Genomic DNA, 24,017 nt, shown 5'->3' with positions numbered 1-24,017 from the left:
ACGACCCACTTGCCGCACCATTTTCTCAACCAGCTCAGCCGAGCCAAAACCCGCGACCGAGGCCTGTTAAAATATCGGTAAAAACCAGATCACCGCGTCCTCCACCGTATCGACAATCTTCCACTTCCACTTACATTGTCAACTGCGCACCCGTTGTCGGAGTCGCAACATGCTAACCGCCGCACGTTCACTATCGTCGTCGCAGCAGAGCCGCCTCCTACCCTTGCACGCTTCCCTTACAGCGACGGGAATGATCTATGGAAAAACAAGGGGGTGATATTGTATGGCGAAATATCTGTGCACCATATAACTGTTTTTTCCTTAGATCATTCCTATCGCTGTACAGGGGGTTAACCTTAAATACCGAGACGCCTTGGATTTTCTATGGGAACCGCCCATGGCAACCGCCCATGGCAACCAAAAAGCAGCCAATGAATTTTGGTCTTGGCCCTGAAATTTGTATGGGGAAAAAAATACGAAGACACTTCATATATACTCACTCAAAAATCTAAATATTTTCCTAAAAATACAAAAAAATAACTCAATGATAGCACTTGCTCTGGCCATCATCTTAATAGCAATCCTAAACTTTCAAACATGTTTTTCGTGGAGTTCGGAAAGAGCATTAGTGGAAAAGAGGGGATGGAGGTTGCATTGCAAAAGCTGCAACACACACAATTCAAATAACCTCTTGGCCGCCAAGTGTCCTTTTTTTTTGAATCGACCAATAGCAGATGCCAACTGGCCCTTAGAACCCAAAATGGGGTTCTCAGTACTTACCCTTAACCCCCGGTACATGCTACCCCTGTTCGGTACCTGACGATCTCGCGCGCATGCAGCCCATCCCGGTTGTGAACCATGACGCAGGTACCGTTCTTAGCGCAATCAATGCAAGTATGGTGCCGGGTAAGAGCTCGGGCCTCATTAGAGACTTTTAGCCAAAACCTTAAAGCAACGAACAAAAAATTATTCCTAACCCCGACGTGATATAATATTTTCGAGACTCAAGGCTACGCCTAGAGATATTTTCGGTCCCGGTGCCTAAGATTCCCATCTTAGAGTAATTTTGAGACGATCTGGGGTAAGGAATTAACTAGCTCATGCACAATGGTCTTGGGAATCAATAATTCATTGTTTGTGGATTTTTTTGTTGCTGGTGGCTAAACGTCTCTATTGCAGTTGTGCGAGCCCGTCCTAAAAATTAAAAAGAGAAAAAAAAAAGAAAAGCAGGGGCAGGAAGAAGGAAGCGCCCTTCGTGGCTCGGAAACATTAATCTCCCGCCACAAACCCTACCCCACATGTCCCTTCGTACGTTTCCCTTTGCTCGTTCCCGCAATTCACAACTTTTTGCCGAACAAATGGTGTGGTGATATTCATTATACTAGCCGTTATCGGATTTTAACGCTGCCACAAAGGGAAGAAACTCGCTCAAAAAACAGGAAGATCTACTGAAGGAAGGGTGGCGAGCGTTACATTCACACTAAAGAGGTTCACGGAGTAAGGGTTAGGTTTATTAGTAGAGGATTTACGAGAGATTTTGCTCGACCGGTTTAGTCTCTCTAAATAGAGCGCGCTCCTGAAAACGCACGACATATGGCGATTAGTAGCTCACCATATACATTGTAGAATTTAACCGCAAATGTGGACTGGCGTTGCAAGATGGACCCGCTTGTCATGTAGGATGTCTCTAAAAGGTAGTGGGGTAAACTGTTTTTCGTTAAAGATTTTGTCTATCACGATGCCGTCGTGGGCCTAACATGTTGTGATTACCGGGAATAGATGAATGGATATACTTTAGCGCTCTCAGCACCTGAGAAGCAAGTTGATAACATCGCTCTCACGTGTATATATAGCTGCGCTGCCCGTTCTATATAGGTGTGTGTCATTCCGCATGTCAAGAGTGCCAAAATTGCATTGTGCACCGTACTCGATCGCGAATCAAGCTACATAAAACAGATGTATAGCACAGCTGAGGTACACTGGGCAAAGAGGCGGCCACAACCCGGACCACCGCCACCACCCGTCCTCAATAACAGCAGAACCCAGGGTCCTCGATGCCATGAACTCTATCACACACCTCCCCCTCCTCATCCTTCTCCAACGACCCATCCCCAATCTTCACGGATGCCGCCATCGCCTTCGCCTCCGGCATGGACATGACCATCGGGTCGGTAAGGCAATGCTGCGCCTCCGCTGTGTGCAGCCCAGGCCTGATTATCTGCCCCGTTACCCGCACCTGGATATGATCGGCCAGTTGGCTCCCCCACTGGATGCGGTTTCCGTTCTGGTCCTCAATGTCACCGACGACGTAGCCCTTCTCATCTGGCACCTCGAATACTGCGCGCAGCCAGTATGCCTCGCGCCCCTCGCAGGCAGGCGTGCCCCGCGTCCAGGTCCAGAAGTCGTTGACGTTGGCGCCATCGGGCGCGCGGAAGGTGTTGCCGTCAAAGGAGTGGAGGTAGAGCCCAACGGGGTCCGCAACTGTTATGAGTGTTCCGAGATGGGCAAGATCGTTGATCTTGATCCCGATCTGTATTTGACGGGAGAGTCAGAACCTGTGCTGCTGTCGGGAGAGAAAGAGGGGGAACGGGCAAACAGCTCACATGTGGATCAGAGTTCCTGTCAGGACCACCGAGCCGACTGCAGCGGATGAGGCGGTCGGCATCTCTGATTGGTCTACCGGCGGCATCGATGCGGAGGACAGTGGAATCTGCGGCGAGTTTGAACTGGGCCCCCAGCGTGTTGTTTCTGTGGGCTAAGTGCATGATGCAGCCCGGGACCGACGAGTCGTTCCATTTGTTGTATCGAGTGTACGTGCCGTTTGGGAAAAGATCTTCCTTCTTGATGTCGAAGCCGGGGTTGTGCTTTCTGTACAGCTCGAGGACAGTGTCCGGCTGCATTTCCGCCAGGCGATCCCAGTACTTGAGGTGATTTTATCAATCAGCCCACCACAGATACCCAAGCAGGATAAGATAAACTCCAGGCATACCTCTGGGCCTTCGGCCGTAAACACAACCCGGACAATCTCGTTCTTCTCGTTGCGCTGCACGGTCCATTCACAATACTCATCCTGTACGCCTCTTAGGTCCGCCCTCCTCCATCTTGCCCTATCGCTCCCCTCGGAGATCGCGATGTTATTGGGGAAGGCCACCCAGGTGATGGATGCTGGTGTTGGCGTTTCTGTCCAGCTACTCATGAGCTCGTTGTAGAATTGCGAGATTTCCTGCCTTTCGGCTTGCGCCGTTATCTGAGGGCTGACGTATTCGGTGGACCAACGCTTTGCGTTTTTCGGCGTGAAGTCGGTGAGGAAGGCTGGCGCGCTAAACTGGGTCAGCGGGCTCATCTTGGAGACGGTTGCGAAGTAATTGGCTTTGTGAGTGTGTGTAATTGGGTATGAGAAGATGGAGGATGAGAGGGCGGTGATGAGGATAAGGAGAAGGAATCAGTCCCATGTTTTATACCCTGGTGAGCCAGGAACAAGCCCAAATCCTCGCTAGGCGAACTCGGAAACCCCGCAGTTTCACACCATTCCATGTCACATGTCTATGTCTATGTCATGTCAATCGTTTATAACCATAGACACAGGTTAGCCGCAATCACTCCCGGTCCGGGTCGGAGGTCATGGCAATGATGGGCATGTATATATGTAACGAAGGATGCACATATCGCTGCACAAAACACGAGGGGGATGGCGGTGGGGCGCGGGGCGCGGGGGAGAGACGGAGGGACAGATCAGCAAACCACCGGCGAATTGAAACGAAACATGCAGTTGTCATCCAAAATCAAGTCCTCACCGTTACACTCGCCCGTTGTTTGCAGGTTCAGCAGTGTTGCGCGCTTTGAGTGGCCTGCCTGCATGTGCGTCATGCGGAACATGATTATTAATCTATACTGGACATATATATATAGGACGGCTCATTGTATGATCGCGGCGAGAGCAAGCAGTGAAACCAACATCAACCTCTAACCCCTCTTTCCCGGAGGTATTGCTGTTCTGCCCGGCCGGCGAAGTTTTCAATCTCACGAAGTGGACGCACCGGTCAGGTTACTCCGCCAGTGGGTTGTCCTACTCAAGTAACCCATATGGTACTCCGGTCGGTCAGCCAGCCCACGAAGTGCTTGTCCTGTTCAACAAGCATGATCCGATTGGCATACGCTACAACTTCGGTAGAATGCGAAAAAAGATAGGGTAAACTCATTCTCATATATATATATAATTTAGCAGGAAATCCGTAAGGAAATATCAGTACCATTTTTGGGACTGTAATTAAATATCACTAGGTTGTATAAAAGTTCTGATCCTTCCATGCTATCTGCTAGAGTACCAAGCTCGTATATTAATGTTTGACACAGTATATAGTACAGTGGTTCATAAGACATATACTCTGCCAACCTCACGAACGGTGTCCCTCCCACGAAATCCGTCCTCTTCACGAAGGGGCCAACCTGGTGGCGGAGCAACCTCATTGGGGCGCCCACTTCGTGAAACTGGGGCTTCGCCGGTCGGGCATAGCAGGCCCATACTATAGTCGCTTGGGCTAGCCAGTCAGGAATCCCGGAATCATAGGCTCTGTGGTCTATCCTATATTACTGCTGCGGCGGCGGCGGTACCGGTGGGTATAGCTTGAAGTTGCACAGGACTGTCCCGCACCCGCATAGCTATAGAGGCTCCCGGTCATTCCCACCACCACCCTCCCCGCGGCCGCAACCTCTAGACGGGTGGCCGGTCATATATCCCAGGTCCTGTACGTCCAGGTCCTTATGTCCAGGTTCTATATGTCCAGGATCGGGCCGGTTGAAGTTCAATTGGCAAATCCTATTACACAGGACTCAGATACAGGCCATAACGAGCCTCCGCCCCAGGAATCCAGACCTACGTAATGATCAGCCGGTGTAACTGTTTTCACATGTGAGAATCGTGAAATGTTGGAGATGACTCTCCACCGGCAATCGAATATTCTACCTACATCGGAGGTCGTCTTGATCCCCCCAATATCCTAACAGGACTCTCCCGCGCATCCAGCGTCCTTCATACACCTTTCCATGCCTGTCCCCGGCCTTGTCAAACTTCAAATCGGACAGTCCAGGAAGGACTTCCCCACATGATTGTGGGTAGGTAGCATCTGAACAGCACGGGCACTATGCAGTAGCAGCTGAACAACTTTCCAACAGTAGCTTGGAAGTGTGCCCACGAGAAGCCTCGTCTGAACGCGGAATGGAAGGTTAGAGCAGGATATCGAGCAGAGCACTGGCTTATTCACGCTCATGCCGCGTGCTGGGGATAGATATCAGCCTGCTCACAGATAAAGTGCAGGCCACAGCCCATCACCAGCGCACAGTTTGGAAAATATCGACAACTCAGACACGGTGATACATCCACGCTGCCTCGTCATGACAAGCCACACAATCTACTCCAAAATCGATGGGCGGGACACCAAGCCCATCCCCGTTTCCGAGGTGCTCGCCGACTGGTTTGGTCAGTGGCTCAGCAAGAACGCACAAGCAGCCCATCCTGCCACGCTGCGAGACCTCCTTACCAAGGTCTTGCCGCGCAATACATGGGTACCGTTTGCTCTTGGTGATGGAATGTATCTACAATTCTCCGAGGAAAACAAACACATCCCCCGGGACCTACGATTTGCCATTGTCAGCACCCCCGAGAATACCTCCGACCCACCGAACCCCGATGCGCTGGTTGGGAATGTGGAGAACGTCGTGCAACGGGCGTTTAACAGCCCGACAGTTTGCGTTGTTGCAAGCTCCGAGTTTGACAACCGAAACCGTTTCATGCAGGTTGCAAGTTGGGATGCAACCAAGCGCCGGCTGAACTTTTATGAGGTATGATGTTCGATCTTGCAAGCTCTCCTGTATTAGGTGGTAGTGCCGGTGGTAGTGATGGTGGTGTACCGGTAGTCTTAGCGGTTCAGGTGCTAACGTTCGCTGGCAGCGTGTGAGGAACACCACTGGTTACAGCGCCAGCCAAACGGCGTCGAATAAATATGCGGAGAAGGAGGACAACAGCCCAGCTGTATGGCACTACCTCGGTTCGTCGTTTGATGCGTTTTCTGCGGATACGGAGGGGCGAGGTCCTTTCTGCGGCCATGTCAACGGAGCACTGGTGATGAAGGAGCTCGGTCTCCCGTGGATGCACTGGCACAGCACCAGGCACCGGATCAACTCGACGCTCTCACCGACCAATCCCCTTCTCAGTGATGAACTGCTTCAACCAGCTGGCAGTCGTGGGAAACTGTCATACATCGCCAACGGCGATCGGTTCGAGCGAATAGTGAGGAATGCGGCCTTTCAATGGTAACGAGCCTCAGCTCTCCAGCATTGTGTCCTTCTGTGAGCTGAACAAATTGCCCAGGTACAATTCTCGTCTCGATAAGGATCTTGGACCGCGGATATCTCCCCATCCAACTGCCAACAACGTGGTTTCGTGGATGCGCCATGTACTCACCACCACCACCGTGAACATTGCAGGGTCGCCCGCCAACTCGGATATAATCATCACCGAACAGGGGAACACACGCATCCCGCATGGCTTCTTCTTCAACGAGAGCGTTATTGAAGATCTGTTACCGGAACACATCGAGGTGAGCAATTCTCTCCCATCTTCAGGTGTTTCAATTGCTGAGACATGGGCAACGCGACCCAGATTCCAAGGACAGGTAACGTCAACTCGGTGTACTATAATGAGTCCAGGACCAAGCTTGGTTTGAAGACAATCTATCAATGGGATCCCATGAGGGTAGCATTTGACCATGAGGGCCAGGTATGTGTCTTTACACGGTGAACTTCATTTGACGAATCATTGATTGGGACAGACACCGTGGTGCGTGATAGTTCCGAGTCTGGAGGACCGGCAGGGAGTCAACATGATCAGGATGAGAAAACTACTAAGTGTACATGAGCTCTTGTCCTTGCTCATGATAGACTTCCCGTACGTCGTCACACCACCCCCCCCCCCCCCCCTTTCCCCACTTCCCTTGCCAGATATATATCTCTAACATGGGCAGCAATCCCGTCTACTCCCATCGCCGCGCCAAGCTCCTCAAATACGTCCCTGCCACCTCTACCGTTACCAGTGCCGGCGCCTATACCCTTGGCGACTCCTTCCGCGCCTCCATCGCCGCCAGCCCCGCCGCCGAAGACCCATGCTCCTCCGAGTCCGAGTTCCTTCACAACCTCACCCTCTCCGACACTGAATTTGCCTCGCGCATCGTAGCTTACATGGACAAGGTCGCCGAACGGCTCCGTACCCCCGCCGGTGTCGAGGACTACATGCACCTGGCCGAATCGCGCCGCCGCATCTTTCGCCCCTATCCAGGCAGCAAAAGCCCCACCGCCAGCCCCCTGTCAGAGTTTTTGATGACTCTGCCCTATGCCACGGCAATTCCCCAGGATTGGAAGCCTGTGGAGATGACGGAGGACGGACAGGTGAGTGTCATGGCGGAGGAGAGCCAGGATTATGTCAAACGGAAGATTGCAGAAAGATTCAGGCAGACACCGAAACAGTGCCATACTGTTGTCGCGGGGAGCGGCGGTTGTCCTTACTAGAGATATGGAAGTGTGGGGGCGGAGGCACGCGGTCCTTCATGCAGAACATTGCGCATCTTTGTATTTCGTTGGGAATTATGATGTGCTCATCATGGAAGATTCTCAGTACGTAGTAAGGGGCTGGTTGAATATACGATGGATACAAATGATGCGAGCTCTAAATATGTGTGCATGTGTGGCCAACAGGTCCCGAATGTGATGACGCCAGCTAGTTGAATTCCACGTATTCAAGCGATCATAAGAACCCAATTATATAGCTACTGTACTCCTAGGGTCCTTGTAGTTTTCTCTCGAGAGAAAGCGATGTGCTTGGTTAAAAATTAAGAAATTGTTCCAATAGAGTCTTTTAGCGCCCCGCCGTAATCCATTTTCAAAGTAAACGGGAAATCCATGCAGCGAAAAATACACCCGAGATATATGAATCTATTACCGCAGAAAACCTAGCATCTCCATGCAAAGAATCATTGGAGGACTGAAGATTCGACATTGCGTAGCTCTGGTGAGGTGAGATGTCAGCTACAATGCAGGCTACATGCTGGTAGTACCCATCTCAATGGTTTTTTTCGCCGCGGATGGCTTGGACCCGTTATGTACTCACGTATAGCAGATAGGACCAGAATAGGTAATTGATGAGCACTCCCGGGAGGCCTATCGGCGCGACACTGCGGTGGCGGGTGGCTGATGGCCACTAGTAGGAAACGTGCGACACTCTGTTTCATTCGCCCTTGGACTGTTTCGTTTTAGAACACAGCCTTGGACCAGTCGCTCGTGTCGCCTCGATCGGTGACGTCTGCCGCGCCCCGTGCCTTACCCCACATTCCGTAAGCGGGGGCGTTGCACGTGCCAAGCTGCAGGGCGAGACAAGGGCGCGGGCCGGGCCGCACCTCGAAAGCGGAGCTTGTTTTGACGAGACCTAATGTGTTTTCACATGTGTCGTGTAACATTAGAATCGTTTATCGCACTGATGATCACTCGAAGGTTGAAATGGGTATCGAGGCAAACCGGGAGCTGTATGCACAAGGAAAGAATATGGAGTAGATTAATATGGAAGGGCTAATTAACTGACGGGGCTCACTCTTCTCTTAGCGTAATTCTGAGAAATTAGGCACATCATATTTCCTCAACTCACTAAAATCCAGGTTAGGCAAAGATCCTGGTCGTTTTGCCTCGATTTCCATCTTTCAACCATCGATGAAGGTCTGTAAGCGAGAACTGGATAGATGTAAGGTGCGGCAATCTGGTGATCTATTATCGGTGTGGCGCCATTCATGCCCTGTGGCGCCAGCAGCCCCGGGAGCTGTGCGATTACTACACTCCCGCTAACCAAAACACAAGCGATCTGCACTGTTACCTACGCGTCGCTCGCCTATTTTCTGATCGATCGCGGTTAAGCATATTTCTCTTGTCGGGTTTTGTTCTTTAGATGAGGTATAGTATTACGACGTATTTAGTTAGGTCTGTACTTCAATAATAGGGATAGCTGGCAGCGTTAGGTATCCTAAGAATTACCTCACCCTCTCCTAATATTTACATGATTGGTTATCCACCGAGCTGCAAGTCGCGTTACAATGCGCTTTAATATCTAGAAATATAATGTTCGTCATCCCCCAAAATGTTTACTCTCTCGTTTGGCTTGAAACCCTATCGCACGTAGCACGTGGCGTATGATAAGGCTTAACACGTGGCTGAATAAGTGGCTAAGGGGGGGGTGTCGACAAGAAGCAACGTAAGAGAGAAGCTACACACTAGATTAGTCTTCCTATATCCGTAGTTCATCGTCACCAATACATCGTCTGTCTTGTCTTAGTCTACGTCGAGTTTGATTGATCGTCATTTTGTGATCAGTTGGAACGAGACTCTAGAGAATACAGAAAACAGCCAGCAACGTTTCTACCGGGTACTACATTGATTTAGATAAGAGATTGCGTGATAGCAATTACCCAACCGTAAACAACGGTGTTACGGAGGCAATCGATCCCGGCGTGCTATGCGGCGCCGGTGGGTATTTGGTAGTCTTCCTTGAGCTGCCGCTGTCATAGGTGTCTCAAGCCTAGCTTGATTGAACTGCACGCGCAGCCGAATTGCGGGGTGCATGATCACCTGCCGTAATAACCTGCTCATGCGCATGAAGGAACAGCCCGAATCATAATACCCGAAGCCTACGTACTGCGCACTAGTAACCAACGAACGCCGGCCTTAGACAACCACCCGTCCTCGTTTATTTCAAAGTTGAGATCACAGCAAACCCTTCGATTCTTTTCACGCTGAAGCTAGAGGAGGTGCGAGAATGATTTGCGCATGGATACCTGATTTGAAGCATTTGTCCCGATCCAGAGACAGAGAGTTGGGATTTCAGGACTAGAAACAACCAGCACATCATTGAACGATCTTTTACGGGACCGACATCATATGTAACGGTGGACTCCCGACAGTTATCATAGTATAAAAGGAATACCCAATATAAACCTCATTCCACACCTCTATCCCTCCACAGACCCTCCCCGGAGAACACCCCTTGCCTCACTTCGAAACATCTTACAAGACATCCCTTCCTCGAACAAACCAAAGCCAGCCCGAATATGGAGTCCGAATCCCCGTTTAGCAGAAAGGCTATCGAAGAAGACCTCCACTGCCCCATCCCAAAGAAAAGTCTTGCCATAGGTCCGTATATCTAACATCCAAGCTTAGCGCCTCGCCATTGAAATACTAACGACACCTTCAACCCTAAATATATAGTGACATGCATGGACGCCTGGATCCATCCACGCGATGCATTTGACGTTGAGCTCGGCGACGCACACGTGATCCGTAACGCCGGGGGAAGCGCAAGAGAGGCGCTGAGGAGCATAATCATCTCGCAGCAGTTTCTGGATACTAGAGTGATTATGGTGGTCAAGCATACGGGTAAGCAATCACCTTGTCTCCCGGCGAGATTGTATGGAAAATCTTGAACCTTGCTGACTCTGTTGCCGTGGGTAGAATGTGGTATGATGGGACTCACAAACGAGGACGCACATGCTAAAATCAAAAATAATCTCGGTGTATCCGCTGATCATATTGACTTTATGGGATTCGAAGAGTATGTTATAGTACCCTTCCGGTTCGAGGTGTTGAAGCTTTCATCAAATTCTAACGCCTACTAGGTTGGAGCAATCGGTCAGGGACGATGTCGCTTGGCTCAAGGAGCAGGACCTCATACATCCGGAATCGAAAGAAAAGATCAAAGGCTATATATTCCACGTCAATAGGGACCCAGCATTGAGAAAGCTAGTACCCGTAGTGTAGTCTATAGGGACAGCGATTCTTCCATAGCAGTCGGGTGCTTCCGGGGAATATTTATGCGCTGTATTATGATCTTCTTGTTTTGGTATGGAGGAGTGCTACCTGTGTTGATTTTGAAATGTCTCTCTGAGTACTGCGCATTCTGCTGTATCCTGATTCCTTTGTGAATTGATTGATTTTTAAAAGATTATCGATGATCCAACTGAACTATTTGCTGGTGATCCATGAATGGAAGGACAAAAGCCATACAAGCATTTATTCTCAGTGTGAAAACCCCATGGGTCAATGAATTAAATATCTATATTAACATATTGCTAGTGGAATATTATAGAAATACTACGGGGTAGGAAGTATTGCTTGTATGTGTTCTGTTTGGCAATGTATCGGGGCAAACTATGGTAGTATTAAACCAAAAGTAATATTTTAAATGGTCAGATACATAGAAAAGAGGAACATATTGATGATTTAGAGAGGCAAACGACAACAAAGAATTTACGCTTTGAAAGACCTCCGGAACATGCAGATCTAGGAGGAAATTCCGGCCCCATTACACGAGGAATCGCAGCTAACCAACGCAACTGAATTGGGTATCGTTTTTGCTGTGCTTAAACCAATCTCAGGTTGAGATTACCTTCCTGGCTGTCCGAAAGACGGCTAATCGTATGAGGGCATGGTGCTCGAGAGAATGAAGGCGGTACCACGTCATGTGGTCGGTACCAGCAGGGTTACAAACGGCGGGAGTGCTACTATGTACATGTACTTACGTAGGATTTTAATTTTGGTTTGGTCGTGACAAGAGGACGTGGACTGCACGGGAATCACATATTCGAGTGCTTACCCTGCCGGTACAGTTGCATGATTGATCGGGAATCTTCAGCGTATCAATAATTTAGAGATGATATAAGCTACTCCCTGGGTAGTACATGCGACGCTTACCTACCGCATTAATTCGTTCGAACGGCCGGTCACACAAGACGTTGAAATTCCCGTATTTGGTTATTTGTCTTGAATACGCCCCCTAATCTTCCCTCATATTAGCTTGAAAAGGCAACTTCGACGTCTTGTGTGACCGGCCGTTCGAACAAATTAATGCGGTAGGGATACGCCGGTTAAATACGAGATGTGTAAGATGTTAATTAGCCGGCTTATCGTACCATTCTACAGTGTTATACTTTTCACATTACCCGATCTTACTCAGATTCTTGTTAGCCATGTGATCCTTGTTTATTGATTGAAATTCGCTACTCACTAGTAATGCGCTACTCAACCGGTAGTCATCTACCCCACTATGGTTGGGGACATTTTGAACCTGTTTGGTTTCCGGGGTCAGCTTCAGCCGCTAATGACTTTCCCCAACCACACCCTAATCGATTCTTCTCTCTGTTTTGCGATAATTGTACTTTTCCTCTAGAACATGACAGAGCTGGAATAATTTATCTCTTGTTATGGTGGAGGTATTGATTTTCTAAAAGTTGGGCTTTTGGTGGGACCCAACAATGTCACCCCATAATTCCCTATCAGGGTAGCTAAACTTCCCTATTAAGAAGGTTTGTGTCTGGGTTGGGTGGAAAGCTCTCCTCTAAGAGCGCCAAGGGGCCTCTCCTTGCAAGCCACTAGCAGTAAAATAATAAATTGTTACCAGATTAAGAAATTGATCCTCAGAAACCAATATCGCGGTTTAAGGCGTCCCAACCATATTTGATGCAAATGCCTGCAGCGACGAAGTAAATGTTCTGATATGGACTGTATTGCCGCCCTGGAATGGTTCTCAACACGACTGGTCTTCACTACCACACAATATTATGGGCTTGTTCCGTTTTTTGGAGTTCTATCCTACAGTAAAATTTGTGGAAAAAAGCTTATCTGCCTTAAGGGGTAACGCCCAGGGATTGGGCTATCCCAATATCGAGCGCTTTTCATCCTCTATTAGAGATGGCTACAAAAGAACAGTGTGCCAGGAGGGATGGGTTACCACAGGTAGTATGTTACCCTCTAACAGGGGTAATATCTAATATGCTGAAGAATAAAAAATAGGCATGCAGTATGGATTGACCCTGCATTCATATAGATGCTTATACACAGCCTATCCACTACACTATCCCTTCCACGGATGAATATTGTCAGATTCGCGACCTGGACTGTGCACCATTTAGTAGGGGAATTGTATTGCTTTTTACAATCGATAACAGCAGAGAGCCAATCAAATATTAGCAACAGTTACCACACAAGGCTATTGATAGCTGAAAGAGGGAATTTGCGAATCTGAAAGCTTTCACCCGTGGAAGGAATAATTCGAGATACATCTTGTGAGGGTGGGGGAGAAACTTACCTCTGTGTCCAAATTGGGAAGCTTGAGCCGGCGGTATCAGCTTACATTCCTCTGACGATAGATAAACTAGAAATTTTGTATCACCTACTAATCGAGGACCGCCCGAGTAGGGCGGAACACACAGCAGAGTAAAATGTTATATATATCCCGCGGACGCTCTATCTCAAAAGCTCAATTGATCAACACATTCAACACTACCACACTCAAACCCAAATTCTCCACAGATATCATTCACCATGTCCGTCCACGCAGAGGAAGGAACTACTATTATCTCTCTCGGCGAAAATAACTTCCTCACCGAACACGATGGTCACGCTGTAGTTGGGCTGAGCACAGAGACAAAGTGGCGCATCAAGGCCTACCAACCCTCTGACGACAGTCCCCCATTTTTCATGATCCTCCTGAATAGCGAGGGCCCAGAAGAACTGTGTTTGGCCCTGGATACCAACGAGGGGGACAACGAGAACAACGTTATGCTAGAGCTACTTGAGACGCCGAGGCCAAAGACGTGTCAGTTATGGACCTTTGAGGAGAAGGCGGTAATGGAACGGTTTGTACTGCCTCTCAATGCAAAGTTTCTTTAATACAACCGGTGACTAACGATACCAGATTGCCTCCGATCATGAAAGCCCGTATACAGAGCGCTGCTAGGCCTTGGCTCTCGGCCGCCATTGGTGGAGACGTGCCTTTACCAAGGCTTTATCAAAACATCGCAGCTGTCCCGAATGACACCGGGTCGCAAGCCCAGAAGTGGAAGCTTGATTACGTGGCCGTTAATGAATGAGCGATAGATGTCATGCTATCCGGTCACAGTAAATGGTTTATGTCAGAATATTAGTTATTGATTGTAACAGAATGTATTTTCTTTCCTAGTGCGGAAGTTTTATTATTGCATTAGTACAAATATATAGTTCGTCTTATATCGGGAATCGCCAGTTTATCAGTGATATGAGGTACTCCTCAGGTAGTACATGCGATGCTCACCTGGGGATACGCTAGTTGTATATGAGATGGTGTAGGATGTTGATACCCACTTAGTGGGCTGGATCTTTGCCTGTTCTTCAGCTGTTGTACCATTCAACACTCTATGTATTACGCTTTTCGCATCATCTGATATCACTCGGATTCCTATCATTTTTTTTTTCCCCTTAATTCATTAATTGTATGCAAACCGTAGTCTATGACAATATCGCTGCCTCTGAACTTCCCATCTGCGTCCACCGCCTCGCACTTTGGATTCCTATTAATGACGCGGGGCTTGTTTATCGATTGAAATTCGCTGCTCATTGGTAAATTCGCTACTCAACCCATACTGCGATGAATGATTTGAGGACTGTTATCTAATGGGAGAGCGGCGATAGAGCGATGGAGGGTCGATATAAGAACGAGACTTGGCGACGGGTAAGCGACTGTCCCTATATACCTGCAAAAATCTTTTTATTTCAAAGTTGTGGTTAGGTTCCGCACTTGAGGAGTTCCCTTAGTGTTTTCCTAGCGGTAACACTAACTATTAGCAAAGGCCTTATTAGTAGTGATGGGCACGAGACGAGGAAAGACTCAATCCCAGGACCGTACCTGCCAGGATAGCAATAAAGATATTTATTTGATCTGCAGAAAATTGATTCAAATAGCTCGAGAGTAAATCCAAAGAACCCTAACCCTGGTGACATTTATTATTTGCTCATTTCATGACCTTTGCCGCGCGCATAACCATAGCTCGACGAGAATATGAGATCCAAAGCAATACTAGGCACATGTCTCAAGATTAGGAATCAGAACCAGACCACCATCATTTAAGCCTTGTCTCGTCTCGTGCCCATCACTACTTATTAGCCCTCATATGGCCAATTCTGAGCATATATAGGTGTATTCATTAGCCATGTGCAGTGTGCAACACCCTTATAGGTCACAAACTCTGCATGTAGGCCTATAAATTCTCCCAACTTGTATTTTTTTGACTCAAAGCCAAGTGATATCCGATGACCCTATAGATATACTCTCTACCAGCCATGGAAATGAATCTTTTGATGCCTTTCGAACCAAACCGATTTTGGGAAACGAATCAATTGATTCCTTTCCCCGGGGCGCTTGTGGAAAAGACAGGAAGGATTCATGTCCATCGCCGAAAAGCCATTTTCTGAATTCATTTCTAGAGTTGCGCCGCTTATGTACTGCCTATTTTGTACAGTACGATGCCAGTCGTGAGTGTCAGGCGCGGCATCGCAACGCCCCCCGAACCATCACGGGTACCAGCACAGCAACCACAATTGATCCTTTGGAGAGCTGAATTTTTGTATAGTTGTTAAATAGTAGATAAATAACAATAATTTGACATTTAATATCTTGTGTACCAACCCGCCGTGAAAAGGTTGTGGAAATCTGGTTGCGCGCGGCGTTGCGACGCCGCGCCTGACGCTCACGACTGGCATCGTACTGTACAAGTGCGCGTCGTCATCTCAAAGTGCCTTTTTAATGCCTTTTCTTATATGCCTTTTCCTGTGCCTTTTCCTGTGATTTTTCTACAGTAAATACGGTTTATGAGGAACGTACGGAGCTTAATATATCAATTGATGGCTAGGTGATAAGATGTGGACTGTCTAATCGTAGTTCCCCAGGTTCAACCCCGATTCTTTTTTTATTTTCTTATTTTTACGTAAAACCTTGGTGTGAGATGAATCATCGGAAATGTGTTTAGTAATTGAACTTACTGTCTTTACTAAGGAAATGAATCTTTTTAGTATAGGGAAGTGAATACCGAAATGATTCTTAAGTCTCATATATTACTTTAATAAACTTGAACGCATTATTTATAAACCTCGAAGTTTATATATAAGTTGTATATACAGAAAAAATTAGAAAATAAAAAAGGAATCGGGGTTGAACCTGGGGAACTACGATTAGACAGTCCACATCTTATCACCTAGCCATTGATTGATATATTAAGCCCTGTATCTTTGGCTTATCACATTGACGCTGGGAAAATCTATTTCTGGTCCGCGGTGCAGCAGTGGAAAAGTCATAAGAAAAGGCATTTCTGGTCTCCACGCAACCCGAGGAAAGGCATCAAGAAAAGGTATCAGAAAAGACATTTAGGGTGACGACGCACCCTTGTCTAGAATAGGTGGTACATAAGCGGAAATGAATCAAGAAAGGGGATTTTCGGCTTTGGAAATGAATGTTTTATGCCTTTTCCACAAGCGTCCCCGGAAATGAATGAATTTATTCGTTTCCAAAAGTTCGCTTGGTTGGAAACGAATCAAATGATTCATTTCCATGGCTGGTAGAGATATATAGCCCGCCGCTTTGTCTTCAGTCCTGGCAAGTCAGCTATCAGGCGAACCACAATCATATAGTCCGTCCAGTGTGAGGCCGCTGTCAGGATAGTTAAAGATATAAATACCCGGAGCTGACCGTTGCGAACACATAACTTCAACTTTAACCCTAACCTGTAGTTAGTGATTCTGCGGAATAAGAATTTAGCTGAAGTCACCATTCTACGAGATCAACCACTAGTTGCATGCAATTAATGAATTAAACAAAAAAAAAAAAGATCGACCACTACTTACTCTTTGGGTGAGTACCAGCCAAGCACACGAGCACGAGCTACTTGTTACTAAAAGAAATTAGGCCAGGATACACAACGGTACTTTTTACATGAACGGAAGATATCACCTGTCTGAGTACGAGACAACATCAAATATGTAAGCATGTCGAGGCCCGTTTGTGTTTTCAGATGATCTATATATGTGTGAGAAATATCGATTGCCTACAGCGCTTTAAGCAAGTTCTGTCACGAGATTTGTGGTTCGAGTTCAGTAAGTTGTCAGCGACCTCAGGTTGTCTTCAACTGTCGGGTCGACATTTTTCAATTTCAGTGGCGATCTCTCCAGTATCCCTAGTGTCTCATCGTTCCTTTGTCCGGAGTCAGGACTGGGGAAAGCTATCAGTATCTGATAGCCATGTTGCATGACCAGGCGTTTTTTCCTTCTAAACACATCAAGTAAAAAATCGATAGGTTGTTCAAAAACTCCATTTAAAAAAGGAAAAAGAAAAAGAAAAAAACATTCACAGCGCAGCTTGCGTTAATTTAACAAAAACAGAGGTCAGCCTAGCAAAAGAAAAATATGGAGTTGACTTTGCTCTTTACTTGTGCTGCATGAATCTGGCACATCAAGTGGACATGTATAAGAAATATTGTCATCATGTAAAATAGGTTGCTAGGTCGTCGGGATAGATTTGAACGTGTTACATGCATCTGCAGTGTTGAGATAATTGAGAGGATGGTGTACTCTACATCGTGTAAGCCGTTGTCGGAGTTGCACCGTGAACGGAAGATGCTAAACGTATATGGCAAGTTTCACACGCCCGTTTGGGCAATACTGCAAAATCTCGAGTTAGTCGTGGGGGCGAAGGCAAAAACCGAGGATCTTCACCCTTTAGAGGAAGAGATCTTCCCTTTTCTGCGGGATCTACAGTCTCCCTCCGCTATAACGAACCTGTATATTGGAAAATTTCTCGTTCGATACAGCAGATTATTTGGTACAGCAGATAAAACTCCATCATGTTCTATGTGAAATTGAAATTCGGATCATCAAAACCTGTTCGTAATAGTAGATTTGTGGCGGAGGTAGACTGTAAACTAAATTTCGCTTAGCAGGTGGCCTTGGCAACCCCCCCCCCCCCTCCGGAGATTCTGCGATAGCTATCTCTCATCTCTGCCCCACCAGCTGATTTGAATCCCTGCAGCGATGAAGGAAATACTCTGATACAGACTGCATTGCCGCCAGTAGTGGTTTTAAACACGGCCGGTCTTGACTACCATATGGCTGGGGACACCGTGAACCGGAGTGGTTCCGGGAGTCAACTCCAACCGCTAATGACTTTCCCCAACCACACCCTAACTTTTTCTCTCTCTGTTATTCGATAGCCCTGCTTGTGGTGGTGCTATGAATTTTCTAAAGGTTGGGGAAACCCAACCAATGTCGCACTAGATTAATTACCAGATTGGGAATTGATCGTCAGAAACCAATGTCTTGACACTCCGGTTCAAGTTGTCCCCCGCCATACAATATTGTTCGACCGCGTAGGACGAAACAGACAGCAGGAGCAAAATACTATATATATGCCGCCGATGCTCTAGCTATGAAAGCTCAAAACATCCCAACACCACACTCAAAGCCCAAGGTTTTCAAAGATATCCTCATTCATCATGTCCGGAGGCCAGGAAGGAACTGCTCATATCTCTCTCGGCGAAGATAACTTCCTCACCGAATACAACAATCACGCTGTAGTTGGGCTGGGTACAAAGACTGAATGGCACGTCAAGGCCTATCAAATCACTGACGACAGTCCCCCACTTTTCATGATCCTCATGAAGAGCGATGGCTCGACAGAAGAACGGTGTTTGACCCTAGATACCAACCCTGGGGAGAGTGAAAACAACATAATGTTAGAACCACCAGAGACGCCGAGGCCAAAGACGTCTCAGTTATGGACCTTTGAGGAAGCGATAGTAATGAAACGGTTTGTACTGCCTCTCAATGACGAGTTAGTGTGCCTTAATACAACCGGTGACTAACGACACCAGATATCCTCCAATCATGCTCGCCCGTATTCAGAGCGTTGCTAGGCCTTGGCTCTCGGCCGCCATCGGCGGCAACGTACCTTTACCAAGGCTTTATCAAAACATCGCAGGTACCCCGAATGAGCCCGGGTCGGAATCGCAGAGATGGAGGGTTGACTACATGTCGTTGGATTAATGAGCGGTGGATGTCATGCTATCCTGTCACGGGAAACGGTTCAGGTCAGAATGTTGGTTATTGATTGTGGCGAGATGTCTTTTCTTTCCTGGTGTGGAGCTTTTATTATTTCATTAGTACGAATAGTTCATCTTTGTTACCTGCAGTAGAGTCTGGAAAGCGAAATTTAAACTCGTTTTCCACTCTCGATTAAACTAGATCTGTGCAAATAAGTGTTAGAATGCCCAACCGCAATGTCAGTGGGTACTTGCACTCAGGGCGGACAAGCACATACCACCGGCTGTCACGCGCTAATCGGCACCCGATTTCCCAACCGGCAATCACGTCGATCGCAAGGACGAGGGTAGAGAACCACCTGTCATTGTCAGTTCAGAAGGCTATTCTCGGCTATGATATCTCAAGAGGTTGAGGACACGGGAGTGAGATTAAGGTGTTGGTACTTTCAGTTTGTCAGATAGAACATTTTATACATTGCATGGAATGAAATTAATCTAAGGGCAAAAGACCCATGTTAGATCTACAAGACTTACAACGTAATCATAAGAACTCCCACACAAATCTAGCTAAGACCTCAGTTGGCCTGAGGTTTCGTTTTCAAAGTGAAGGGGAAACTAATCCAGCTAAAGCTGCGTCTGCTTTTGCAGCTGACGTGTCACCTTCTGAGACAAAACTCAACGACGTTCCCGGGTATTTCTCAGTCTGCACCCGCAAGATGCTCTATTTGATAATAGTTCAATGCGCTTGGGACAGCTAGACTCTTAGCTGCAAGAGTTTCCTTTTCACTTTCACAATGGAAAACAGGGATCAGCTAAAAGCCTCTAATCCCATCGCAGAATCGACTGTATATGCGTATGTGTGCTGAATCAATCTTGGTTCGCTGAACGACGATCTCATTTTTAAAGTCCTTTTCCTTGCACAGGACGCGGCGCATAACATATGTGATACGCTCTACGCGTGAGAGAGCTGTTGCGCACCGGGGTGCCGGGAGTCAGTTTCGCAGTGAATTGGCATGTCAATCATTGACCATTAAGTATATACAAATGTTCAAGCAAATTATCAGACATCAGCCCAGAGAGACTGGGAGAGACAATCAGAAGGGTTAGTTTTGTGTCCCCTCAAGGAATCAAATCCAATTGATAAACTAACCCCGGCGCCCAGATGTCCTCGCACCTGGTACCCCCTAGTCCTAAATTTGACATTTCGGGTACCACAACCTAATCATGCATGGTGACCTCATATGAGGTGGTTCAGCTGGAGGGCGACAGCAAAGGAAGTTAGGTTTGAAGCTGAATGAAGCCTCACATTCTCGATAGAACACTTTCTACCAGACCTATGTCTCTACCCTGTCTTCAAATATGGACTTAGAGCTAGAAGATACCTCCTATCGACCTATCGTGAAGGGAATGACTGATACAAATAATTCTTAGAGTTTTTTCTCCATACTCCCTCCAAGATGGGAATCGACCAGGACTTTTGCATGAAAAGACCTAACCCTGGGCTTTAGCGAATTGAGGAAATACCATCTGTCTAATTTCTCCGAGAGAAGGATGAGTCCCTGCAGTAACTCATTGTTGCCTGTGGAATACAACCCGGTGATCGATACTCATCTTTCAACCTTTGAGTGTGTGTGGAAAAAAGACTCCACGGAGCTACTAAATGCGGGGAAGATGGGTGTGGTACCATGGTCTGGTGACACGCAGCGGTGCCGTGCATAGAGTGTGGAGGGGATCAGGGGTTGTGATCGACGGATCGACATCTGCAGTCGTATTAAGAATCGCACCTGCATGCAAATAAAAACAGTGAGCTAGTGGTCCTTGTTACTCGGAGTCTTAGACAGTGGGTCGCTTGTGTAATTGTAGAGTACAACGCTGCTTGTATATACAGTCGCTCGTAATTCGATATCTCGGATCTCTTGCTGTCTCGTACGAATTTGCGAGACGGTACTGCCCTTCTCCACCAAAAACCACTTGCTGTCTCGTATATTTGCTATCTAGTAGGGATTTGGCTCCCAGAACACACTAACGACATAACGAGGTGCGACTGTATAAGCTTAGCTCGCAATTATTCAGTAAGCCAAGTCCATTTTGCGAGTCTGGAAGCTTTGTTCGATGGATGCTGAAGCGAATAGGGAGGGCTTACAAGCTGCTGGCGCAGGACCTACTCGCTAATTCAATACTCTAGAAAATGGATAGATCGAGCGACTCCTAACTAATAACTTACATAGGTATCCGAAGAGGAGCAGGATCATTCGGGGCCGAGCCAACCTGCTGACGCCGAGTCGATATATGTCGGTCTCGTTCCCACTCGCTCGGGTACTGTGAGATGATGTCTATCCAGGAGTAGCCGCGCATAGCAGTTAAATACAGGTTAATGCTATGTAACACCGTCGACTATGCCAAGCCGCTAGCGTGACAGGTACCGGCTGATTAACCCTTTTTAAGAAGGAGGCTATACCTAGAGTAGCATGAGCAGATCGAGTGATAACTAGTGAGGATCTTAACAAAGTTGTATGGGCAACAGACTTGGTCTTTCTTCTCTTGCGCATTGTACCCGCACCCTCCACCGACCCCCCAGAGAAGCATGGCTCCCGAACCCAAAAACTTTCATTTTGTGGTGAGGGGATAGATTGGGCGTTCTTTTGTTTTTACCCCATTGTCGTGTCCCCACCAGGGATGGGATAGGTAGATCAGGGACACTCACCCCGTCACCACCGCCGCCAACGGCGCCCCCTTCCTCGCCGACAGCCATAACCCCTTGCGTCCCAATTCCCACTATCGCGGACCACCTCCCGGACAACGTCGCCTTTATTCTGGTAAAAGACCCATATCTTCGGCTCGCGCACCACGGCCGCAATACTAGTCGCCTCGGCCGCGTCCCATACCGGAAGAGCGATGGGCTTCCATGTCCTATCAAACTCGATATACTGTCCTTCGCAGATGCCGCTGTGGTACGGAGCCTTGTAGTACACCCGCTGGTACCAACTGAACGGGGTTTCCCACCGCAGCGCAGCGAGCCCAGAGTCCGGCTCGGCGGTTGCAATCTCGTCTCCCGGAACCACCCGCGCGACTCGTCCCAGCAGTATTCACGGATCTTGTGGTTGGAATCGTGGTAGGGGATGCGCATTGACTACGGGGCCCCGCCGGCGGCACGTTAGAGAACGTAATTAACGATAGCCCGCCCGCCTTCATAGGGGGCAGGGGGTGGGGAGCGGGGGATGCCTCGTGCGCAGCCAAATACTCTTGGCGCCAAGTTCGTTTATTGACTAATCAAAAAGGCTGGTGGACTGAATCAAAGGGAATATAGGTACAGCGTCGACCAAGCCCTTCGATTCAGGATATGATTGCCAGTGCAGACCCTGCTTTGCGTAGAACTTCACGTCGCAGGCTTTACCGCCGCCCCGCGCGTTGTTGACGTAGTGGAACTCGCGAACGCCACCGGAGGTGTCCTGGAAGAACACGCAAGTGGCGGTTTCAAGCATCTCGCGCCAATATGTGGCAGCGGAGCGCGGGGAGGGGAGGATAATACTGCTGGGCATTGGAAAGAGAGCGGTGTTGTAGGTGGAAAGAGATGGATAGATAAGTATTGATTGTCGTTGTTGAATATGGATATATTGGATTGTTCCGGTCGGGGGAAGATTGTGAAATATATGTGATGTATTAACAATTGTTCACATTCCATAAAACACACATAAACCGAGAGATTTCTGGTAATTACTAGTAATGTTGATGCTTATCAAATATATTCGCGACCTGATTTCGTGCCTTCGCCGAATTACATAGTAACGTTCCCACGACATGAGCGAGGGTGAGATAGACCTGGATGTAACTTTAGGTGTGTACCATAGCCTCCAGTACTATTGCGGATTTGACAATTGCTTCCAGATGATGGTATTCATGTGATGGGGTCACGTCAATTTTCCATCCGAAATTCTTCGAATCTTGGCAATGCGGCATACCGGGCTGCGACTGTATTAGTACTTGCGAAACAGACATAATCCATTTACCTGCTCAGCGAGTTCCCTACTGACCGAGACTTGGAGCCCTTTACCACGTAAAAACTGGCCGCGGAGCCTGCAGCGAAGAAATATTTGCACTGCGGTGTCAAGGATAAAGGAGTATGTAGTCTTTCCGTGGTAAACGAGTACAGTCGTTCACGGGGTGAGGACGAACACTGGGTGAAGACGGACAAGGGTTCTCAATATGGCAAGAAACAGCCAAGCTGCCAAACCGATCTTTTCCATCGTTTCCTATTTGCCCAAAACCCCTGTCCGTCTTCACCCAGTGCTCGTCTTCACCCCGTGAACGACTGTACACCTTTAGCCACACCGCCACGTTCTAGAGTACTCACTTACCCTTGACACTAGGGCTCTCGCTTAGCAGGGAAACGCAGTAGACCCGCCGTGGCGGGTGGTGGGGAAAAGCGATAAGCGGGGGTATGGCGCATCTTGGCGTCTTGGCGGTCGAGTGCTTAGCTGTGCAAATTAAGAATAACTAGGTCGCTACTACCGATCACAATCAGCTCACTGGGGTAAAGAGGATTGGTGAAAGAATCGTGAGATATGACATGATATCCCTCTCCTAAAGATCTGATAAGCTGATATAATCTCACCTCCGGATCCCCCTGATGTTGCCGCCCCGGTAGAGCCTGGATGTATCACGGTAGGCACCGGTCTCCAGTCCCGATCTGACATTCGCGGTGACGGGCTAATCCAGCTTGATATTACTGTCTAAGCCAATGAGGATGCTGCCGAAAGCAAGGGAAAGGATGTCCCTAGAGGGTACCTGAGCAGAGAAAAAAGCACAGGAGCCTTTGGTGCTGAGATGATCTCGTGATAAAAAGAACAGGTAAGCAAAGCAACGGTGATAACTCGTGATTGAAAAAGGAGGAGAAGAAGCAAATAAAAGTAACAGTATGTGCGGGTAGAGTAAAGAACAGTCAAGGAGAGTCATTGCGCCATACGTGTACTTCCTACACTGGACGCGAATGAACATCACTTAAACACATGGGACACGAGGAGAACCTTGATGCGGTAATAAATAGCCTAGTAAACGGTTGAGATCCGAAGATGTCCATGCCAAGCTGGGAGA

General features: G+C 47.9%; 6 protein-coding genes across 6 annotated transcripts; 4 read left to right on the top strand and 2 right to left on the bottom strand.

The window, feature by feature from the left end:
- Positions 1-2,026: 2,026 nt before the first annotated feature.
- Positions 2,027-3,876, bottom strand: LAJ45_11501 (uncharacterized protein; the record flags this gene model as incomplete). Its single annotated transcript, XM_046121008.1, has 5 exons — positions 2,027-2,530; positions 2,604-2,921; positions 2,990-3,320; positions 3,462-3,493; positions 3,742-3,876. The coding sequence occupies 5 exons, from the start codon at positions 3,874-3,876 to the stop codon at positions 2,027-2,029; spliced, it is 1,320 nt and encodes a 439-aa protein (XP_045965794.1).
- A 1,515-nt stretch (positions 3,877-5,391) lies between these two features.
- On the top strand, positions 5,392-7,560 carry LAJ45_11500 (uncharacterized protein; the record flags this gene model as incomplete). Its single annotated transcript, XM_046121007.1, has 6 exons — positions 5,392-5,838; positions 5,948-6,309; positions 6,368-6,596; positions 6,659-6,775; positions 6,828-6,943; positions 7,020-7,560. The coding sequence occupies 6 exons, from the start codon at positions 5,392-5,394 to the stop codon at positions 7,558-7,560; spliced, it is 1,812 nt and encodes a 603-aa protein (XP_045965793.1).
- Positions 7,561-10,139: 2,579 nt separating this feature from the next.
- Positions 10,140-10,845, top strand: LAJ45_11499 (uncharacterized protein; the record flags this gene model as incomplete). The annotated part of the gene is made up of 4 exons (XM_046121006.1): positions 10,140-10,221; positions 10,297-10,464; positions 10,540-10,639; positions 10,704-10,845. 4 exons carry the CDS (start codon positions 10,140-10,142, stop codon positions 10,843-10,845), a joined length of 492 nt encoding a protein of 163 aa, XP_045965792.1.
- A 2,562-nt stretch (positions 10,846-13,407) lies between these two features.
- Positions 13,408-13,955, top strand: LAJ45_11498 (uncharacterized protein; the record flags this gene model as incomplete). The annotated part of the gene is made up of 2 exons (XM_046121005.1): positions 13,408-13,721; positions 13,781-13,955. The coding sequence occupies 2 exons, from the start codon at positions 13,408-13,410 to the stop codon at positions 13,953-13,955; spliced, it is 489 nt and encodes a 162-aa protein (XP_045965791.1).
- A 4,425-nt stretch (positions 13,956-18,380) lies between these two features.
- LAJ45_11497 (uncharacterized protein) lies at positions 18,381-18,930 on the top strand (the record flags this gene model as incomplete). The annotated part of the gene is made up of 2 exons (XM_046121004.1): positions 18,381-18,694; positions 18,759-18,930. 2 exons carry the CDS (start codon positions 18,381-18,383, stop codon positions 18,928-18,930), a joined length of 486 nt encoding a protein of 161 aa, XP_045965790.1.
- Positions 18,931-21,634: 2,704 nt separating this feature from the next.
- On the bottom strand, positions 21,635-22,465 carry LAJ45_11496 (uncharacterized protein; the record flags this gene model as incomplete). The annotated part of the gene is made up of 2 exons (XM_046121003.1): positions 21,635-21,901; positions 22,238-22,465. 2 exons carry the CDS (start codon positions 22,463-22,465, stop codon positions 21,635-21,637), a joined length of 495 nt encoding a protein of 164 aa, XP_045965789.1.
- Between the last annotated feature and the right edge of the window lie 1,552 nt (positions 22,466-24,017).

Source organism: Morchella importuna (genome assembly GCF_003444635.1).
Source record: "Morchella importuna strain M04M26 chromosome Unknown Morimp01GS071, whole genome shotgun sequence".
In the NCBI taxonomy this organism is placed as follows: Eukaryota; Fungi; Ascomycota; class Pezizomycetes; order Pezizales; family Morchellaceae; genus Morchella; species Morchella importuna.
Note: the sequence above shows the minus strand (reverse complement) of the source record. Positions and strands in the feature narration are given on the sequence as shown.